The sequence below is a fragment of the Choloepus didactylus genome, chromosome 15, assembly GCF_015220235.1.
Source record: "Choloepus didactylus isolate mChoDid1 chromosome 15, mChoDid1.pri, whole genome shotgun sequence".
Taxonomy (NCBI): Eukaryota; Metazoa; Chordata; class Mammalia; order Pilosa; family Megalonychidae; genus Choloepus; species Choloepus didactylus.
Window position 1 is genome coordinate 43,777,913 of NC_051321.1, and position 18,969 is coordinate 43,796,881.

At 38.0% G+C, this 18,969-nt stretch overlaps 2 protein-coding genes across 9 annotated transcripts in view; one reads left to right on the plus strand and one right to left on the minus strand.

Annotated features, from left to right (window-relative positions):
* The window catches only part of PLCE1 (phospholipase C epsilon 1), a 331,768-nt gene extending 318,399 nt beyond the window's left edge, over positions 1–13,369 (plus strand). For 6 of the 7 annotated variants that reach the window (XM_037803856.1, XM_037803855.1, XM_037803859.1 and 3 more), the window contains 4 exons: positions 2,132–2,290; positions 3,775–3,993; positions 4,318–4,530; positions 12,918–13,369. In XM_037803856.1, the coding sequence (XP_037659784.1) occupies positions 2,132–2,290; positions 3,775–3,993; positions 4,318–4,506 (567 nt within the window). In that variant the 3' untranslated portion in view covers positions 4,507–4,530; positions 12,918–13,369. The remainder of the gene's footprint in view (positions 1–2,131; positions 2,291–3,774; positions 3,994–4,317; positions 4,531–12,917) is intronic. The other variant, XM_037803858.1, reaches the window with a different exon arrangement.
* A 184-nt stretch (positions 13,370–13,553) lies between these two features.
* Positions 13,554–18,969, minus strand: part of NOC3L (NOC3 like DNA replication regulator) — a 38,762-nt gene continuing 33,346 nt past the window's right edge. The window contains exon 20 of one of the 2 annotated variants that reach the window (XM_037803863.1): positions 13,554–18,853. In XM_037803863.1, the coding sequence (XP_037659791.1) occupies positions 18,725–18,853 (129 nt within the window). In that variant the 3' untranslated portion in view covers positions 13,554–18,724. The remainder of the gene's footprint in view (positions 18,854–18,969) is intronic. The other variant, XM_037803862.1, reaches the window with a different exon arrangement.

Genomic DNA, 18,969 nt, shown 5'->3' on the forward strand with positions numbered 1-18,969 from the left:
TGATACCCAATAAGCTTCTCCTGATTAAATAAATTCAGCAATTATTGAATGCAAGAGGGTATTATCGTTGTTGATAGATTTGTTTTATTCTGTGGAACTAGTAAGTACACAAATTGCTACTCATGATCTCTGATCTCTCCTACCTATGTAAATATATGTATAGCTATTACATCTTTTTGCAGTTAGACATGCCTTCCTGTGACATCTACTGGATTTGAGATCAGATAAACCTTGCTTTGCCACTGATTAGATGATTTTGGACAAGTCATCTAACTTCTGTAAGCCTCAGTGCACACATTTTTAAAATCTCTAATAAAAAAATGCCCTAAATAACTAAAAAATTATTTTAGATTCATATCAGATATTTAGACAATATGTAGAAAAATGCTTAGCAAACTATAAAGGGCTGTACAAGTGAGGGCTACTGTCATTATCTTCTGTTTATAACCTATGGCTTCAAATGTTACTGAAAGCTCCTAGAAAGTAAATGAGCTCTGAGTGAATACCCAAGGAACTCTCTTAAAAGTAATGCTTAGTGCATGGGTGTTGGGACATTTTATTTGGCCACTTAGGACCTTTTTTTGTTTGTTTTTTCTTACTTGTTAATTTTCTTCCTGGTCTTTAGGGCATTGACATTATAAATCATTTCATATGTATTGCCCTCCAACACCACTCTCCAACTAAAAATATTATCTCTAGTTAAACATATTACGATCAATGCAATGACATGTCATGGATTGAGATTTCTAGGAATCTCATCTAGGATGATGACCACAATCTTTTAAGTGGGGGGAAAAACAAGTGTAGAACAGTATGTGTAGTAGAATATAATCTCATTTTGTGTAATGCAAATTGATAGCAACTCCTCACCTCCATAATATAAAGATGTGGTCCAAAAAATATTCAGACATATATATTGTGGGGCCCATGATTACAGAGTTAATGAATTGATTAAAACAAGCCTGTGCAGCTGGCTGGCAAGAAGCTCCAGGAGTCCATCTTCCTTGGCCCTGGCTACAGTTTGGCACCACCTGGTGGCAGTTATCCAGTCTGACTTTAATATCAATGGGGACGATTCTGGGTCCTGGGGCTGGTTGGGACTTCTGGGCAGTGACAGTGATTCTTGGCTTCATCTGGTTGGTTAGCAGCCATTTCAATAGACTGGTCTGGGGAGATGGAAAATACTGGTGATCTGAGGGCCTTCCTACCAGATCCTCACTTCCTGAGATGGGGTTGCCTACTGTTTACTTGCTGGCCTCTCTCTCCCTTTTATGATCCCCCCTTGCAGAAGATAACTTTAAGCTACCACCATTTGAAAACGGGGATCGAGCAAACAACAGAAGACAATCAACAATCACATTATATCTAAATTTATATAATTCCAGGGTTTTATTGTGTGTGTTTATTCTATACACAAAAATACATTTGTATATCCAGACCAAATACCTAGAAGGTGGGTTTGTTTATTTGTTTTGTGGAGAATGAGATGGAAGAGAAAAGGGAAAAAAGGTGGGAAAGGGAAAATTTTGCTTTTTTTATTGATGTACTTTTATATTATTTGAAATTATTTAATAATAGATATTTATATAAATTCACTGAAAATCAATTCACCTGATGAATATATCTCATTCTTAGAATTCTGTCAATATTCATTTCAACATTGTTTAACCCAGACATTGTTCAAGCCCTGGCTGATTGTTACTTTCACATGTTCTGCTCTTCAGATGTCTAGTATTTTTCAAATTCTCAAGAACTCTATGTGAATGAGTAGGATTTCTGTTGAATGCAATTTACTGTGTTCTTATTTAGCAAAATGTTCTGTTTTCTTTCTGCAAATTGACCTACAGTTTATTTGGACTCCCCAAATCCACAGCTAATAGAAGCCAGTGCCCTGAACTTATCAGTCTGTCAACATTGGCATTAATACTTACAGCACTTTCTTCCTCTCAGAAAACATGCATATCCTTTTAGAATAAGTTTATGAAATTTAACTAATGTACGAAATGTAAGGCTAAGAATTTGTTTCCTTCAGCTTTCAAATTACCAAGATACAGCTCAAAATTTTAGCTAGATATTTCCTTCTTTATTCTACATCGTCCTACCATTTACTCACACTTGTTTTTTAATCTAGAACCTGGAAGAGAAGAACATTGTGCAAGATGACAAAGAGGTGACTTTGATCTCAGAGGAGGAGAGTTTCTTTGTCCAAGTGCATGATGTTTCTCCAGAGCAACCTCGAACAGTCATCAAAGCACCCCGTGTCAGCACTGCCCAGGATGTCATTCAGCAGGTAAAAGCATCGACATTCTCCACGGCAGTCCTTTCTGTATGTAAATTACTGGCACAAATCAGGGTCTGTGCATTGAAAGCTTGTTTTATGAATGAAGCTGTAGAAAAACAGGGACTTGAGAAGGGAGAGTGTGCCTCTTAAAAGCTGATAAATATTAATTCATTCTTTCAACAAGTACTTACTTAGTACCTATTCACCTATTCTGTATAATGCACTGATAATAATGGATTTAGGAGGTGGCTCTGCAGAATAGGGATTTCATTGTTCCAGAAATGCTGAAGCCAAGGCTTATCTCTGTAGGATGTTCTCTGTATATCCTACAGAGAATATACAGGAGGCATACTCTGACCCTTTGCTGTCTTCTAGGTCATGCTTCTTTGTTTACATTGTTTCAGAAAACTGTGTTTCCATCCTTTAAAACCTCATCATGATTTTGAGACATAGATCAAATTGTTCCAGGTTCAAATCTCAGATCTGCTTCTTACTAACTCCAAGATCTTGGGCAAGTTAATTAACCATTTTGTGCCTCAGTTATAGTAGTGTGCTGGTAAATAGACACAGAAAAAAGAAAAAAGCTGATTGTAGCACTTGCTGACTTCTGTTTATAAATTCTCTCACCATGTCTGATTTCACTAGCCTGCTCCAGCTGGCTCCAGCACACCACTATGTGTGGCAAGTTACTGCATAAATAAAATGGAGACTATAAGAGTACTTTCCTCATAGGAGTGTTGTGAGGATTCAGTAAGCTAACATATTTAAGGCATTTAGCATAATACCTGACACATGGTAAGCATTATGTAAGTACTATTTGCTATTCTTATTGCATGATAATTTGATTACTGTTAGCCTTCTCAATAAACTTTGAACTCCAAGAGGGCCCAGGCTTGTCTCTCTTGTTCACCTTTGTCTCCCCAAGGTATAGCACAGGCTCTGGCACATAGTAGTCCCTCAATAAATATTTTTGATGAATGAATGAATGCATAAATAAAAGATATTCTTGCATTAAATGAGAGATGAGACCAAGTAACTTCAAAAATTCTGTCAACATTCAAGACCCTGTGATGAGGAAACAGTCTAGAGGGACACAGGGGCTCCTGTGGGTCAGGATTCTGCCACCCACTGGCTGTGTGGCCTTCATGTTTATAGGTGTCCTGGCCTACAGGATACTTTGGTTCAGGTCCTTATTATGTTACTTATTAGTTGTGCATCCTCTGGCAGCTTCCTGTAAACTTAAGCTTCCTCATCTGAAAATGGGAATAATAATACCTAAATCATGAGCTGGTGTGAAGCTAAGTGAGGTGTGGGAAAGTACGCTATAAGCTCCAGCTACGCAAATATAAAATGAGGAGTTGGATAAATGATCTGGAAGAGCCCTTCCGTCACTAAAAGTCTTGATATTTTTCCACTTTAGAGTTTAATTTAGAATGCACACAAACATTGGAGATACTGTGTCGTTATCCAGATGATCATAACTTGTCTTTCAGACCCTATGCAAAGCCAAATATTCCTATAGCATCCTAAGCAATCCCAACCCGAGTGACTATGTGCTTTTGGAAGAGGTGATGAAAGACTCTGCCAACAAGAAGTCTTCTACCCCAAAGTCCTCCCAGCGGGTCCTTTCAGATCAGGAGTGTGTTTTTCAAGCCCAAAGCAAATGGAAAGGTGCAGGAAAATTCATCCTTAAGCTAAAGGAACAGGTACAGGTAAAGTTTGTGGTTTTCCTTTATTTACAAATTATTTGATATTGATAATCATATTGTAATCAAATTTGGGAGCTAGTGAAATCCAGGAGAAATCTTCTGAGTCAAGGAATTTAGTTGGGAGAAAGGATTATGTTTGACTTTGTTTTCACTGAGTGAAAAGAAATTTATTCCTTTGGTGGTTAAGCAGTCCTTATAGGGAAGCCCTTCAGCCCTTCTTTCCAAAACTCTAGACACCAGAGGAAGAGGGATCTTTCTGACTTAGTTTTATGTGTTTGAGGACCCTGAGTTTTACTTAAGACCAATGGAAGATTTTTCCCCCCACAGGCATCCCGAGAAGATAAAAGAAAAGGCATTTCTTTTGCGAGTGAACTCAAGAAGCTCACCAAGTCAACTAAACAGTCCCGAACACTCACCTCACCTTCTCAGCTCTCAGTCACAGAAAGTAACCAGAACAAGGAGGAGAAATCTGTGGGGGGCTTGTCCTCCAGTGATGCGATGGACTATCGACAGTGACCAAGGGCAGCAGGTTGCACCCAGGTATACTGTCACTGCACAGTTCTGAAATGGGGCTCAACTTAAAGCACTTGTGTAAGGCATGGTTTGTCTTTTGTCTTTTCCAACAGGAGGAAGTCCTCAGAAGGCAGGTAGGAATGGTACTTTAGAACAGGAAAAGGACATTTATAATTGTAAACCCTGTCATTTTATAAATGGCTAAACTAAAGCTCCAGAGGGCAACCAACTTGTCCAAAATACCACAACAGACATAGACATCTTATTGATAACTTGTGAATATTCTTGATGGGCTGCTGCATATCACTCAGCTTTTATTCCTTTTGGATTCCTAGTTTTATGTTGTTGTAATTTAGGTTTGATTTAGCCTTGACAGTCCAATCTGCCTCAATTAAAAAAAAAAAACAAACAAAACACTTGGCATCTAGGATGTGATGGTTAAAAAGAAAGCAAAGCCATGTAACAGCCTCCAGTTTGAAGCTACAGTAAATTTAGGGCTTCAGTTTCAGCCTACTGCTTGGTATTCACATACAAAGTAAATTATATTCTCCCTTGAAGTAAATTCTTTATATGGGACCTGAGTAAAAGCAGGTAAGGGAACAAAACATTGGTTCCTGCTTTTCACTTAGTTTCTTAATGAACTTAGATGATCTTTATAGCCCACTTTTCACTCGCATGATCATAGTTCTCAGATTTAAAATTCACAAAAAAGCAACAGCATAGTGAAGGCATTGCTGCTTATACCGCAGAACTTCACCATCTGTCTTTATCACAATTGGGAATTTCTTACATATTAATTGCAAAATTGCCAGAGCTCACAGAGAATACATTAATACCTCTTGACAGAGCCAAATTGGATTTATAACAGCCCAATAGAGAATCCATGATCTTCATTTAAGGAGCAACTCCAAGTATATTTGGTGTCCTGTACTACATTTGTGGAACTCAGAGCAACAGGCAAGGTCAAATACAGGAAACCTCCTCCAGAATAATCTGCATATCAAACCATTCCAGGAGACGCAAGGCTGTTTAGGTTCTGTATGCAAAGACTCATCAGAAGGAATGCTCAAAACTGTGGCAGCAGTTCTCACCACATAGCTTCAGATAATAGTGAGTATTCACAGACTTGTGAAGCTCTGGGCTGTACCAGACTCTCTGAGAGGGTTCAGCACCCATTTTCTGTTGAAATATTTCTAGTATCCCAACTAAAACAGTTTGAGACTCATCTTCTTTACTGCCACAGTGTCGCTGAGACAATCAGTGGCACTTCCAGCAGCCAAGTGAGCTTTAGGACTAACACCAATGTTGAGCCTTTTCAACTTTTAGAAAATGACCCACCATGGTTGTGGATCTGCGAGCATGCCATATGGACAGTGATCAAATTTTAAATGTTGTTTGCCATATCAAGAACTTAGCATCATCCTGCCCTGATCAAGATGGCAGAATGAGAAACTTCAGGGCTCCATTGCTCCACAGAAGCTTTGAACAACCATCAAGAGCTTTTAGAAACATCTTTCTCAAAGCTCCAGAAAACAGAGAAAGGACTGCAATAATAGGACAAGAGCAAAATTAAGAAAAAGGCCACGTAAAAGCGGTAGGATTTCCTGGTGCCCTGGCTGCCCCTCCTGCCCCCTCTCCAGCTTGGTGCAGGCCAGCCCACTCTCCCAGTGCAGATCCCCGGTTCCAGTTCCAGAGAGAGCAAAGTAATGCTTGGGCACAGACCGGGAGCACATGTACATCTGGCGCAGTCTGTCTGGTGATGGACTGAGGGATTCACCACCCAGACTTTGCCTGTGTGTAGAAGGCAGTTCACAGAGCTCTCCTACGGAATACCATGGAAAAGCAGAAAAGTGGCTTTGGGGCAAGGGATTGCTGTCTGTAGGACATAATGTGCAGTGCCCAGCACATGGGGAAATTATTTTCTAGGGAAGAGGGAACATTTGTGTCCACATAAATGGGGGAATTTCTAGGGCCACATGTGCATGCCCAAGACAAGAACAATGCTCAGAAAGGACCAGGGATGCCCCTATGGTTTGGCCTGGAGCTATTTTCTGAACTCATTGTATGGATAATCTCTGAAGGAGAACACTCACAAGTCAATATGAAAAGACTGGGAAAGATGCTTTCTTTTATTCCTTTTCTGTTATTGGATTTTGAGGAAAGTGCTGTCATAACACTAGCTAGGTAACACGCTTAAGGAACAGATGCCTCAGAGTCTAAAGTCCAATGATAACACATTAAAATAATAAAATTTTAACAGAAGATTACAAAGCATACAAAGAAACAGGAAGCAATGGCCCAGGCAAAGGAGAACATTAAAGCAATGGGAACCATCGATGAAGAACAGATCTGGGACATTCCAGAGAGAGACTTTAGAAAAATGGTCCTAATTATGCTCAAAGAGCTAAAGGAAAACATAAACAAAGAATGAAAGGAAATCAGGAAAATGATAGATGAACATAGACTATCAATAGAGAGATGGAAATTATGAGATGGAACCAAACAGAGATGAAGACCACAGTAAGAGAAATTAAAGTTCCCTAGAGGGGTTCCACAGCAGATTGAAGCTGACAGATGAAAGAATCAGTAAACTTGGAGGTCAGACAGTCTGAAATCATCCAGGCTGAGGAGCAGAAGGAAGGAAGAATGAACAGAAGTGAACAGAGCATGAGAAACTTGTGGTATACCATCAAGCATATACCAATATATGCATTGTGTATATTGAAAAGAAGAAAGAGAGGAAGAAAGGGACAGAGGAATATTCAAAGAAACAATGGCTGAAGACTTCCCAAATTTAATGAAAGACATGAATATATACAACTATAATGTTCCACAAACTCCAAACAGGATAAATCCAAATAGATTCACACCACGCCATATTACAATCAAACTTTCAAATGCCAAAGATGAAGATAGAATTCTGAAAGCCACAGGAGAGAGCCAACATGTCACATAAAAGGGAACCTCAATAAGGTTATGTGTTGACTTGTCATCAGAAACCATGGAGGCAAGAAGGCAATGGGAAGACATATTTAAAATGCTGAATGCAAAAATGCCAGTCAAAAATTCTATAGCCAGAAAAACTCTTTCAAAAATGAGGGAGAGAGTATGACACTCTCAGGTAAACAAAAACTGAAGGACTTCATCACTAGTCTGGCCCCATGTGAAATGCTAAAAGTTCTGCAGATTGAAAGGAAAGGATACTAGACTACTGAATGAAGCCACATGAAGAAATAAAGATCTCCAGTAAAGATGACACTGGTAAATATAAATACCAATCATACTGTATTTCTTATTTGTAACTCCACTCTTCCCTTCCTCCAGGATCTGAAGGTAAATACATAAAATGTAATGATAGGGAGAACCTAAGATTGTGGCTAGGTGAGACAGGGCAAAAAAACACCTCCGTGAAAAATGCTAGATAAAAACCAGAAAGTGACCCAGAACACCACTTCCAGCAATGCACCAGCTGGACAAGGTCTGCTAAATCTACAGGAAACGTGCATTTGGTGAAACGAGGAGTCTGCATTCTGAAACGAATGAGTGAGATGGCTGAAAGTCCCGCAGCCGTGCTGTGGTGTGGGGAAACGGTGGGCTGGCATTTGGAAACGGACTAGTTCTTAAAAAAAAAAAAAAAAGCCCGGGAGTGGCTGCAGATACGACGGAGAGAGCCATGCAATGAAGCATGGCGGGAGCAGGCTGGGCTAATGACTTGGTGTCTGGCTTGGAGGATACCCCTTCTCACACCCGCTGCTGATTGTCTCAAGACCAGAGGAGCAGAGGGGAGCCAAAAGAAGGAAAAAATCCGCATTCCTTGCAGCCATCTCCCCAGCGGGCGGGGGACGCTCCTGCCCGGGGCCAGACCCACAGCCCAGAGCCACACCAAGAAACCCAGTATGACAGGGAATCTTTCCCGCAGCACTACACACAAGCCACAATATCGGCCGTGGACAGTGGCCTTTAATACACCCACGGCTGATTGTCCCAGAGCTGGGAGGGCGGAGCTGTGCAAAAGGGGGAAGTTAACGCGTCCCATTCAACCATCTTTGAAGTGGGCTGGGAGCACCTCTGCACAGCCCAGCAACCCAGGGCTTTCCTGGCGGGCCGGCGCACACTAGTGATGTGGCGTGACCCTCCCCCAGCAGAGGTCCTGGAAGAGCACAGCTGGGAAGGGGGAACCGCTCGGAAATCCCAGGGACCCTATGTGAATACCAAGGACTTGTGGCAGAGACAATCGGTGGAAAGACTGAACACCTGGGAGGTTTGATTAATAAAGCTGCCCTGCCTGCCTAACCACCCAGACACATGCCCCACATTCGGGGCGGACAGCACCAGCAACACACCCAAACTTGGTGCACCAATTGGACCCCGCAAGAATCAGACCCCCACACACTACAAAGACAAAGTGGGGGAGAACTGACTTGAGGGGAATAGGTGACTCACAGACGCCATCTACTGGTTAGTTAGAGAAAGTGTACGCCACCAAGCTACAGTTCTGTCAAATTAGGGATCAAGTAAAGCAAATGCCAAGAGGCCAAAAACAACAGAAAATCTTAAAGCATATGATAAAACCAGACGATATGGAGAACCCAAACCAAAACACCCAAATCAAAAGATCAGAAGACACACAGTACTTGGCACAATTAATCAAAGAATTACAGACAGGCAACAAGAGCATGGCTCAGGATATAAAGGACGTAAAGAAGACCCTAGAAGAGCATAAAGAAGACATTGCAAGAGTAAATAAAAAAATAGAAGATCTATGGGAATAAAAGAAACTGTTGGCCAAATTAAAAAGACTCTGGATATTCACAATACAAGATTAGAGGAAGTTGAACAACAACTCAGCCTCCTCGAGGACCACAGAACAGAAAATGAAAGAACAAAAGAAAGAATAGGGAAAAAATTAAAAAAAAAATTGAAATGGATCTCAGGGATATGATAGCTAAAATAAAACGTCCAAATTTAAGACTCATTGGTGTCCCAGAAGGGGAAGAGAAGGGTAAAGGTCTAGAAAGAGTATTCAAAGAAATTGTTGGGGAAAACTTCCCCAACCTTCTACACAATATAAATACACAAAGCATAAATGCCCAGAGAACTCCAAATAGAATAAATCCAAATAAACCCACTTCAAGACATATTCTGATCAGACTGTCAAATACTGAAGAAAATGAGCAAGTTCTGAAAGCAGCAAGAGAAAAGCAATTCACCACGTACAAAGGAAACAACATAACACTAAGTAGTGACTACTCAACGGCTACCATGGAGGCAAGAAGATGGTGGCATGACATATTTAAAACTCTGAGAGAGAAAAATTTCCAACCAAGAATGCTTTATCCAACAAAACTCTCCTTCAAATTTGAGGGAGAGCTTAAATTTTTCACAGACAAACAAAGAATTTTTCACAAAAAACAAGATTTTGCTAATAAAAGACCTGCCCTACTTCAGATACTAAAGGGAGCCCTACCAACAGAGAAAAAAGCTGAGGGACTTCACCACCAGTAGATCAGTCCTATAAGATATGCTAAAGGGAGTTGAGCAGGCTGAAAGGAAGGGACACTAAACAATTGACTGAAACTACATGAAGAAATAAAGGGTACCACTAAAGATCACATGGTAAATATAAATATCAATACTACTGTATTTTTGATTTGTAACTCAACTATTTACTTCCTACAGGATCTAAAATACATCAACTGTAATGATAAATCAATGGTTTTGGACTCAATGTAAAATATGTAATTTTTGACAAGAACTACATAAAAGTGGGGGAATGAGGGAGTATAGGAACATAGTTTATGTGTCATATTGATGTTAAGTTGGTATCAAAGAAAAACAAGATTGTTATAGATTTAAGATGTTAAATTTAAGCCCTGTGGTAAACACAAAGAAAGTATCAGAGAATATGACCATAGAGATGAAAAGTAGAGTAGGGTTTCCGAGAAGTGGGGGAAGGGGCAATGGGGAGTTAAGAAATGAATGTAGGGTTTCTGTTTGGGGTGAAGGGAAACTTCTAGAAAGGGATGGTGGGAAGGTGATAGCATTGCAACATTCTAAATGTGATTAATCCCACTAATGAAATGCTAGGGAGGGGGTGGAATGGGAAGATTTAGGCTATATACATGTTTCCACAATTGGAAAAAAAAAAAAAGACAGTCTAAAAAGATGACAATTAAATGCCAAGGATAATCCTGGATGGGATCTGAGGATGGAGGACAGGAGGCTCAAAGAGACACAGATGGGACATAAGGGAAAAAAAAAAAAAAGGAAATATAGAATGTAAGCTTTGTATCAAGGTTGCATTTCTTGAACTTCTTAGCTGTGTTTAATGGGATTGCATAAAAGAATGTTCTTGTTCATGGGAAATGTATATGTGAATTACATTGTTTTTTCAAGGATGTGTGCAGCTTGCTCTCATATGTTCAGAAGACAGAGCAATAGATGATGGGTGATAGGGAGAGAGAGAGGGAGGGAGGGAGAAAGGGAGGGAGGGAGGGAAAGAAAGAAAGAAATGGTGGTGTGACAGGATGTTAAAGGAGGTGGATCGGGGTATCGGGGAAGAGGGGTCAGGGTATGCTGTAGTTCTATGTATGGGTTTGTACTATTTTTGCAACTGTTCCTGTAAGTTTGAATTTATCACAAAATAAAATTTCTTATAAACAGTAAAAAGAAAGTAATGATAAAACAATAGTTTTAGACTCATAATATATAAAAATATAATTTGTTACAAGAACTACATTAAAGTTGGGGACTGAGGACTATAGGAACATAGTTTGCATACACTATTGAAGCTAGGTTGGTATCAAAGCAAATGAGATTGTTATAGAGTTAAGGTGTTAAATTTAAGCCTCATGGTAACTACAAAGAAAATATCAGAGGATATGCCAATTTACAGAAGCAAAGTAGAGTACAAGTCACAAGGGGTGGGGGTAGGGACAATGGGGAGTTAATGCAAACTGAGTATAGGGTTTCTGTTTGGGGTGAAGGGTACTGCAACATAGTGAATATGATTAGTCCCACTGAATGGTTTCCTTGGGAGGGGCTGGGATGGGAAGATTTATGTTGTATATGTATTTCCACAGGAAGGAAGGAAGAAAGGAAGAAAAAGAGAGAATCTGAAGAGATAATGACAATTAAATTTAGTGTATGATAGTGCATGAGACCTAAGCATGGAGGAAAAAAAGACTCAAAGGACATTATTGGGACATAAGCAAAAATTGGAATATAGAATGTAAATTTTACACCAATGTTAACTTTCTTGAACTTGATAACTGAACTTAAGATGATTGCATAAGTGAATATCCTTGTTCTTAGGAAATGTAAATGGAAGTAGTCTGTATTAAACCTACTCTCAAATGTTCAGAAAAATGAATGATAGAAGAAAGGAAAGGAGGGAGGGAGGAAGAAAAGGAAGGAAGGAAAGGAGGAAGGATAATACGTGAAAGGTGGCAAAATATTAAAATTGGTGGATCTGGGTATCTGGGAGCATAAGGGTACACTGAAGTTCCTTTTGGGATTTGTATTATTTTTGCAACTGTCCTATAAGTTTCAAATTATTTCAAAATAAAAGGTTTAAAAAAATTGAAAGAAATGTGCACACAGCCACAAAGGAAAAAAAAGCTTAGCATCGAATAAATCATAGGTGTGATAATATTATACACACCTGTATATTGTAGTCTTTGTAATGATGTGAATAAGGCTGGTAAATTGATCCTACATTCTACATATGAAAGATCCTCGGTGTGCCACAAGATTAAATTATGTAAACATACAACTAGAAATTTGACTTAAAAATAATCATTCTATAATGAACATTACTAATTGCTTTTAAGAGGGTGAGGGAGGGTGGTGGTGATTTACATGATTGTCTTTGGATTCAGTTTTCCTGTGGCAAGTGGACGTTCAGAATCATTCAGTTGACCTCAACAACTTTGCTTCAAGTTGAGAAGGGTTCTCTTAACAACAGCTATTGGTGCATCAATTGGTGACATGTTTCATGTTAATTGTTCCAAAATGATCACCTCTAAAATTTCAAGGGTTACTTTATGATAATCTAAAAATTTCTAAAAAAGTTAATATTTACTTTACTCATATCTGAAGTAACAGATATATAGTTGAAGGAATTCCACGTTTTCTTAAAGTTGAACAGTTTATTTGAATGTGATATAAAAAGAAACTAAGGTAACTTTCTAATGACTGTGGTGCTCCAGGGCAGAAATAACCTAATGTTCCACCTCCCAGGAACATCATGTTCTAACCTTACGAGTTCATAGGAAAATAGTCCCTCTCCCAAGCCCAGACACCAGATCTGTGGGTTTCTGTTGGTTGAACAAGTCTGAACCCTTGCTACACTGTAAATGCTTCTGCTCCTTCATTTTATATATACTAACAAGCCTATGTGTACAACTTTACAGGTGAAGATCTTTTGGCAAGAAGTTAAAATAAAGTCAAGAATGAACATGATGAAAACAAATATAATTTCCTTATTTCGTTAGATTAAAACTGGAAATTGATGATTTCTGAACTGAAGGCTTCTTCACAAAGGATGGGAGGTCCATGCTGTGGACAAACAATGTGGCACGGGCTAGCTACCAACCAAGTTACTGATGAATGAAGTCAACGAAGCCCAGGAGATGTCATTTTTACAAATGTCAGCAGTTGGAAAAACAGTTGCTTAAAACAAGGGTCAGCAAATGTCATCTATAAAGGACACGACAGTAATATTTTAGGCTTTGGGGGCCATGTGATTTCTGTCACAGTTACTCAACTCTTCTGTTGTCTTGCAAAAGCAGCCACAGACAATACATGCATGAATGCATGCGGCTGTGTTCCAATAAAGCTTTATTTATGGACACTGAAATCTGAATTTCATGTAATTTTCATGTCACAAATATTATTCTTTTAGCTTTTATTTTCAGCCACTTAAAAATGTAAAAACTGTTCTTAGTTCTTAGGTCACACCAAACAAGTGGAAGGCTGGGTTTGTCCACCCCTGACAAAGAGAACTGGGAGCAGTGGCACAGTGGTCTGAAAACGTGAACGCTTGTTTGGCCATAATTTTGTGGCTAAGAATAGGAAGTTTTGGGGCATTGCAAGTGTATATATGTCCTATAACATAAGACTCATTAAAGTGAAATTAAATTTAGCTCCTATATTGTGTACCACAGTGCACTCTTAAGATTTCTTTTTACATGTAGACTGGTTTTTTTTAAAGTTTATTGCTTACATATTCACAGATCATTCAGCTTTTAATTTTCACAACATGAATTTAGAATGATGTATAATTTTATATCTACTGAGTTGTGACATATTAACGAGGAACTTAACCATTTTTTAAAAGCAAAAGTAGATTGAGTTTGTGTTTAAATTTATTTATTTTATTGAAGCAAGGTTTGTATTGACACTGTACTTATATATTTATTATACATAGCTTTCTTGTTATCACTAATAGATTAGAAGCATAAATGGTTGTAGCTCACAATTTGAAGACAAATCTCCTAAAAAGAAAATGTATCCTCTGAACATTTGAAATGGGCCAGAATTTTATGTAAAAAAGCTTCAACTTCCTTTCTGATTAACTGAAGAGCTATTGATCCAAGTCATACTTCACTATTTAATGTAAATTAATTTTAAAACCTTGCTGTATAAAACTGTCACTTAACTTTAAAAGAGTCTTCTTATTCTTGGCATGTAGAAAATTATGGCTTTTTAAAATGAAGTATCTGTGTTCCTATAAAGTAAAATCCAAACTTTATCTTTCCATTGACATCATTAAATTTAAGACATTTTTTTCTTCAAATTATAGAACACTAAAAATTCTCTAAGTGTCACTTTTTTTTTTACCAATTATAAAAACAAATAAATCGACCCCCATGTTCCTTCCATATTCTAAAAACAAGTGTTAAAATGCATAAAACAGTTTTTATTACTGAAAGTTCTTGCTGACTCAAAGCCTCACGTTAAAAGAACCACCCTTTGCTTATCGAAAGAATTCAGGCCATTCCATATCGATATAGTTTGTACAGCGCTACAGTACTACAGGTTTCTTTTTCATATCAAATAATCAGTCTATAACAAATGCACAGTGCGGCCCCAGTTAAAAATATATTCTGGAAACACTTTATCATGCCTGTATACACTAATATTCATTTATCCCCCTAGTTTGGCTTACTGTGTATTGAAAGCTGAGTTACAAGAAGATGAAAAGCAAGACTGATCTCTTGGTTTATCATTCGGCTTTGACTCTTCATAGCTCCCCTCTCTGCCCCAAAGGCTTTTAACATAGTTGTTGCTTTAGCTGCAGCACAAATCTGAAACTTACAGTGAGAGAGAATGTGAAACTAGGTAGTTTAGGAAGTGAGTGAACACAGCAAATTGCCATTCACAACCCAACCTGGTTTTTCATCACATTTTGAGGTGGAAGTACATACTCAGTCTATTTGAGTCTTTGGAATTTTAGGAAGAACATCATTCAAAAATGTGAAGGGTCTAGTCTCTCACTACAATTGATTCACACAACCTAGTGTTCGCCAAAAATATGAGATTTTTACTTAATGTAATGCTTTCTGAATTATACAACTATACTAGTATAGCAAATAAAATAAACTATCCTGTTATTTAGAATGCATCTAAAATAGCCACAAGCTATTTCACTTTTCAGGCTACTAGAAATCTGAGTAGCTAGTAAAGTCGCCATGGGAAAGAATTTAAATATGCAAGCTGGCTTTACTACAAGATTGCAAGGAAATACATTTTAAGAAGCATCACTCAGAGCAAAAAGAAAGGAGCATGAATTTGGTCATTCTGTTAGGTGTTGCCAACTTTTAAAAATATCTATAGCTGGCAAGTAAGAATCCAATATGATGCGTGACACTGGAAGTAATAAATTATATAACTTCTTCTCCGTCACCTGTTCATTTGGAATTGGTTGCTTTGCAAGATGTAGAGCCTCTTTGCATGTATCATCCTTGGCAAATGAAAGTTATATAGTTTCCAATTGCGGGTAAATATGGAGTTTAGATTCAACAAGAGCTACAAGTGCCTTGGTTTTAATCAAACGTTTATACAAATGCCTCCCATCATCTTGAAGGTTGTAGACACAGGAGGCTCGTTAATGAGAATGGTGGGTCTCTGCCACTATAGATGCCAGTTTCTTTTTTGTAACCACATCTTCCCTTCTCTCTATTCTCTCCCCTCCCATTATCTCTGTAGACCTCTTTCTCTACCTTGACACACCCAGTCCTTGCTTAATTCTGAAGGGTAAATGCAGAGCTCCACCACTGTCCTCCCAAGCCCATAGAGAAGAGTAGAATTTTCCTTGATCTTACACTTGGCAGAATGAGGCAGCCTGTAGGGAAAGTACTCTCTGGATGGCTGCCTCTGACCCCTTTGCAGGTGCTTGTCTCGCATCAGCAGCAAAGCCAGAAGACGTGAAAACCTGGCCCCCAAGTTACTAGAGAGAAGTGAGATTGCCTCTTCCACAAAGTTCATACTTGAACACATTTCCATCATAGAGTGCATTGTAAATAATTTATGTATTCTCTGCCATTATCTCTATGTATAAACTTCCTAAAAGCAATTTGTGGCTGATGGCTAAGAATTTTGATATGGGAACACCTGAAATGAATACCTTTGAAATACACACCGAACCTCCATGATTACCAGGTTATTCTCTTACATTTCTTGGATCTGTAATACATTATGCTCAAGCCTGAACTTCGAAACAACTCTTCCTAAGAGAGATGCATAATGGTTTGCATTTTCTTAAAGTTTTGTGGGAATGATCAGCTCATGAAGACTGCGGCTATGTCTTACACTCGTTACCCCACCCCACTTTTAAATGCCTAGCACAGTGCTAAGCACATAGAGTAGGTGCTCGGTATTTGTTTAGTTAGAAAAATTAAGGCTGTAGTTTAGTATAGCCTTGGGTTGTGTGTGTACCATCAATGACTACAATGTTTACTTCTGAAAATAAAATCAATATTATACAAAGACATCTTAATCTGTGTTCCTGTGGTTGCAAACTCATTTGTAAGTGGGACCCTTTGAAGAATTATCAATTAAGGTGTAGATCATTTGTGAATTTAGGCTCTTCTAAAATCCAATTTAGGTATGGCCCAACTGAATCAGGGTGAGCCTTAATCTGTGTTACTGGAGGCTTATAGGGAAGGAGTCGGAAGCTGGAAAACAACAGAAACCAGAAAAGCAGACCCAAGAGAGAGATCACCATGTGACAGGAGGCAGAAATGCAAACCAAGGAACGCTAAGAATTGTGGCACGCCAGCACTAGAATGTCACAGATGTCAGGGAGAAAGCACAGCCTTGCCAATGCCTTGATTTTGGACTTCTACTCAGCCTCTGAAACAGTGAGGTAGTAAATACTTGTTTAAGACAACCCATTGTGTGGTTTTTATCATAGCAGTCATGGCAAACTGACACTCTTTAACACAAAACCTTGGCTGTTACCTTTGGTTAGTATTTCTCTAAGCTCACCCTCAGATTCACAGATTACTAAGAACGTTTAAACCTTTAAAGTACTATTATGATTATCATAAATTTGTTTTTACTGCCAAAAAAAAAAAAAAACCAGTATTATAAGGTTACATAAATTAACATGCAAATATATTTCATTCTCAAATTCATACAGGACATTCAAATTAATACCAGATATAGAATTCTGTGGTACCACTGTGATTCTCTATATGCATAGCTAGAAAGTTAAAAGCATAATACAAGCCTGAAACACCTGATGAATTTCTAGTTTAAAACTATTTCCCCTGAACTAGTTGCTGCCAAACTGAAGAATAAATGCATTTGTATACATGTGGAAAATAAATGATTTGTGAGAGATACTGATCATTTGTGCCAGTGGAGACAGACAATATGGTCATCCACACAACTATCTACTCCTGGAATTGGTTGTATATCCGAGCTATGATCTTCAGAGTTGTGTTAAAAGCAAATATTTATATATTGAATCATACTTTTCTCATTATTAAACAAATAATGAAGCCTAAAATAAATTGACCTCAGAAACACATTTTAAATCACATAAAAGAATACACTGAAAATTAATGTGCAGTTAAGCTGATATCCCCAATTCTGCTGGAATGGTAAAGGGACTTTCTATTTTCATTTAACTTCATGAGAAAAAAGAGCTCTAAGCTCCAGACTAAAATAACTGGAATCTATAGTTCTAATGTAATAAAAGATCTATTTAGTTGGATGCTGTGAATTTTTTTAAAAACTCTCACATTGTAAGAATAGGAAGCAGAGAAAACAGCTGTTTTATTCAACTATTTACAGTAAGACTATTTATAACCAAGTTATCAAAACAGTTATTTCATAGGCCACTCCTAGAATATGGGAACACCTTTTTTATAAAATGCTCCTTGATAATTATATTCATAATAATAGGCATTTTACCTGTGAAAGAAAGAAGGAAAGGGTAAGGAAAGCCCTTCACTGGCTATTTTTTCTCCCTAAAACAGAATGGTGAACATCATAGACTTTGTGTTTCTGCCCTGGAGTAATTCTTCAGCATAATACTCCAGAACATGTCAGAAACTGCAACAAATTTCAAAGAGACTAGAATCACATTCAAACTTTCTTTGAAAGTAGCCATAATGAACACTTGTTCTTTAAAAAAAAGGCCAAACTAGGTTACTTCATGAAGTGTTTCATCCAACAAGAACCAATGAACTTGGCATCCAGTTTCAAGCTATTTTCTCTTTTCTCCAAAATCTTCATAAAAACGTATTCATTCAAGTTTAAAATGTTTCTCAACTCCATTAATGATGTTGCAATAAAAATAAAAGATTTATTTGGCTATGAAGAGTAGCTGAAAGGTAAAAGGCATTCTTGGTCTTGATTTTTCTGTGCTCTATGTCCTAATTTTAACCCAACTGCATTTCAACAAGATTCAGCCCCAAAGTAAAATATATATTTAACTTCGTATATACAGTTTTTAAAAGACAGTATCGTTAGGAAAGAAATTTCCAAATATTTGAGGGAAAAATAGGCTTTGATTCTCCTTTCTTAATGAAAGGACATTTTCAGAATTGAGGCAGCATCTCATGCCATGCAAAGGATAACTCTCCTCTAGTAATTGTTGTTAGGAAGACTGCTTTGTATAAGAAGAAAGCTTCTAAGTTGACATATCTTTATATGTATCTGCACAGGCACCAATTGATAAGAAAAATCCATGGACTCCATTCTTCCACTACCGTAGTGATGTCTCAAAATATTTGGCAAAATCCAGAGGCAAATGGGTAGCAACTTCATTGCAATGTCTTCTGATTAATTGATTTAAATCTTCACTCAAAAACGAATCCCCTTCTAAAACTTTATCCTGGAAAATATTTAAAATATGAGTTAAAAATTACAGATGCCATAACTAAGACCAAACTGTGGCAGAGTTTAAAATGGCAGCAGTTGATACTGACATGTGAAACATAATAATGACAG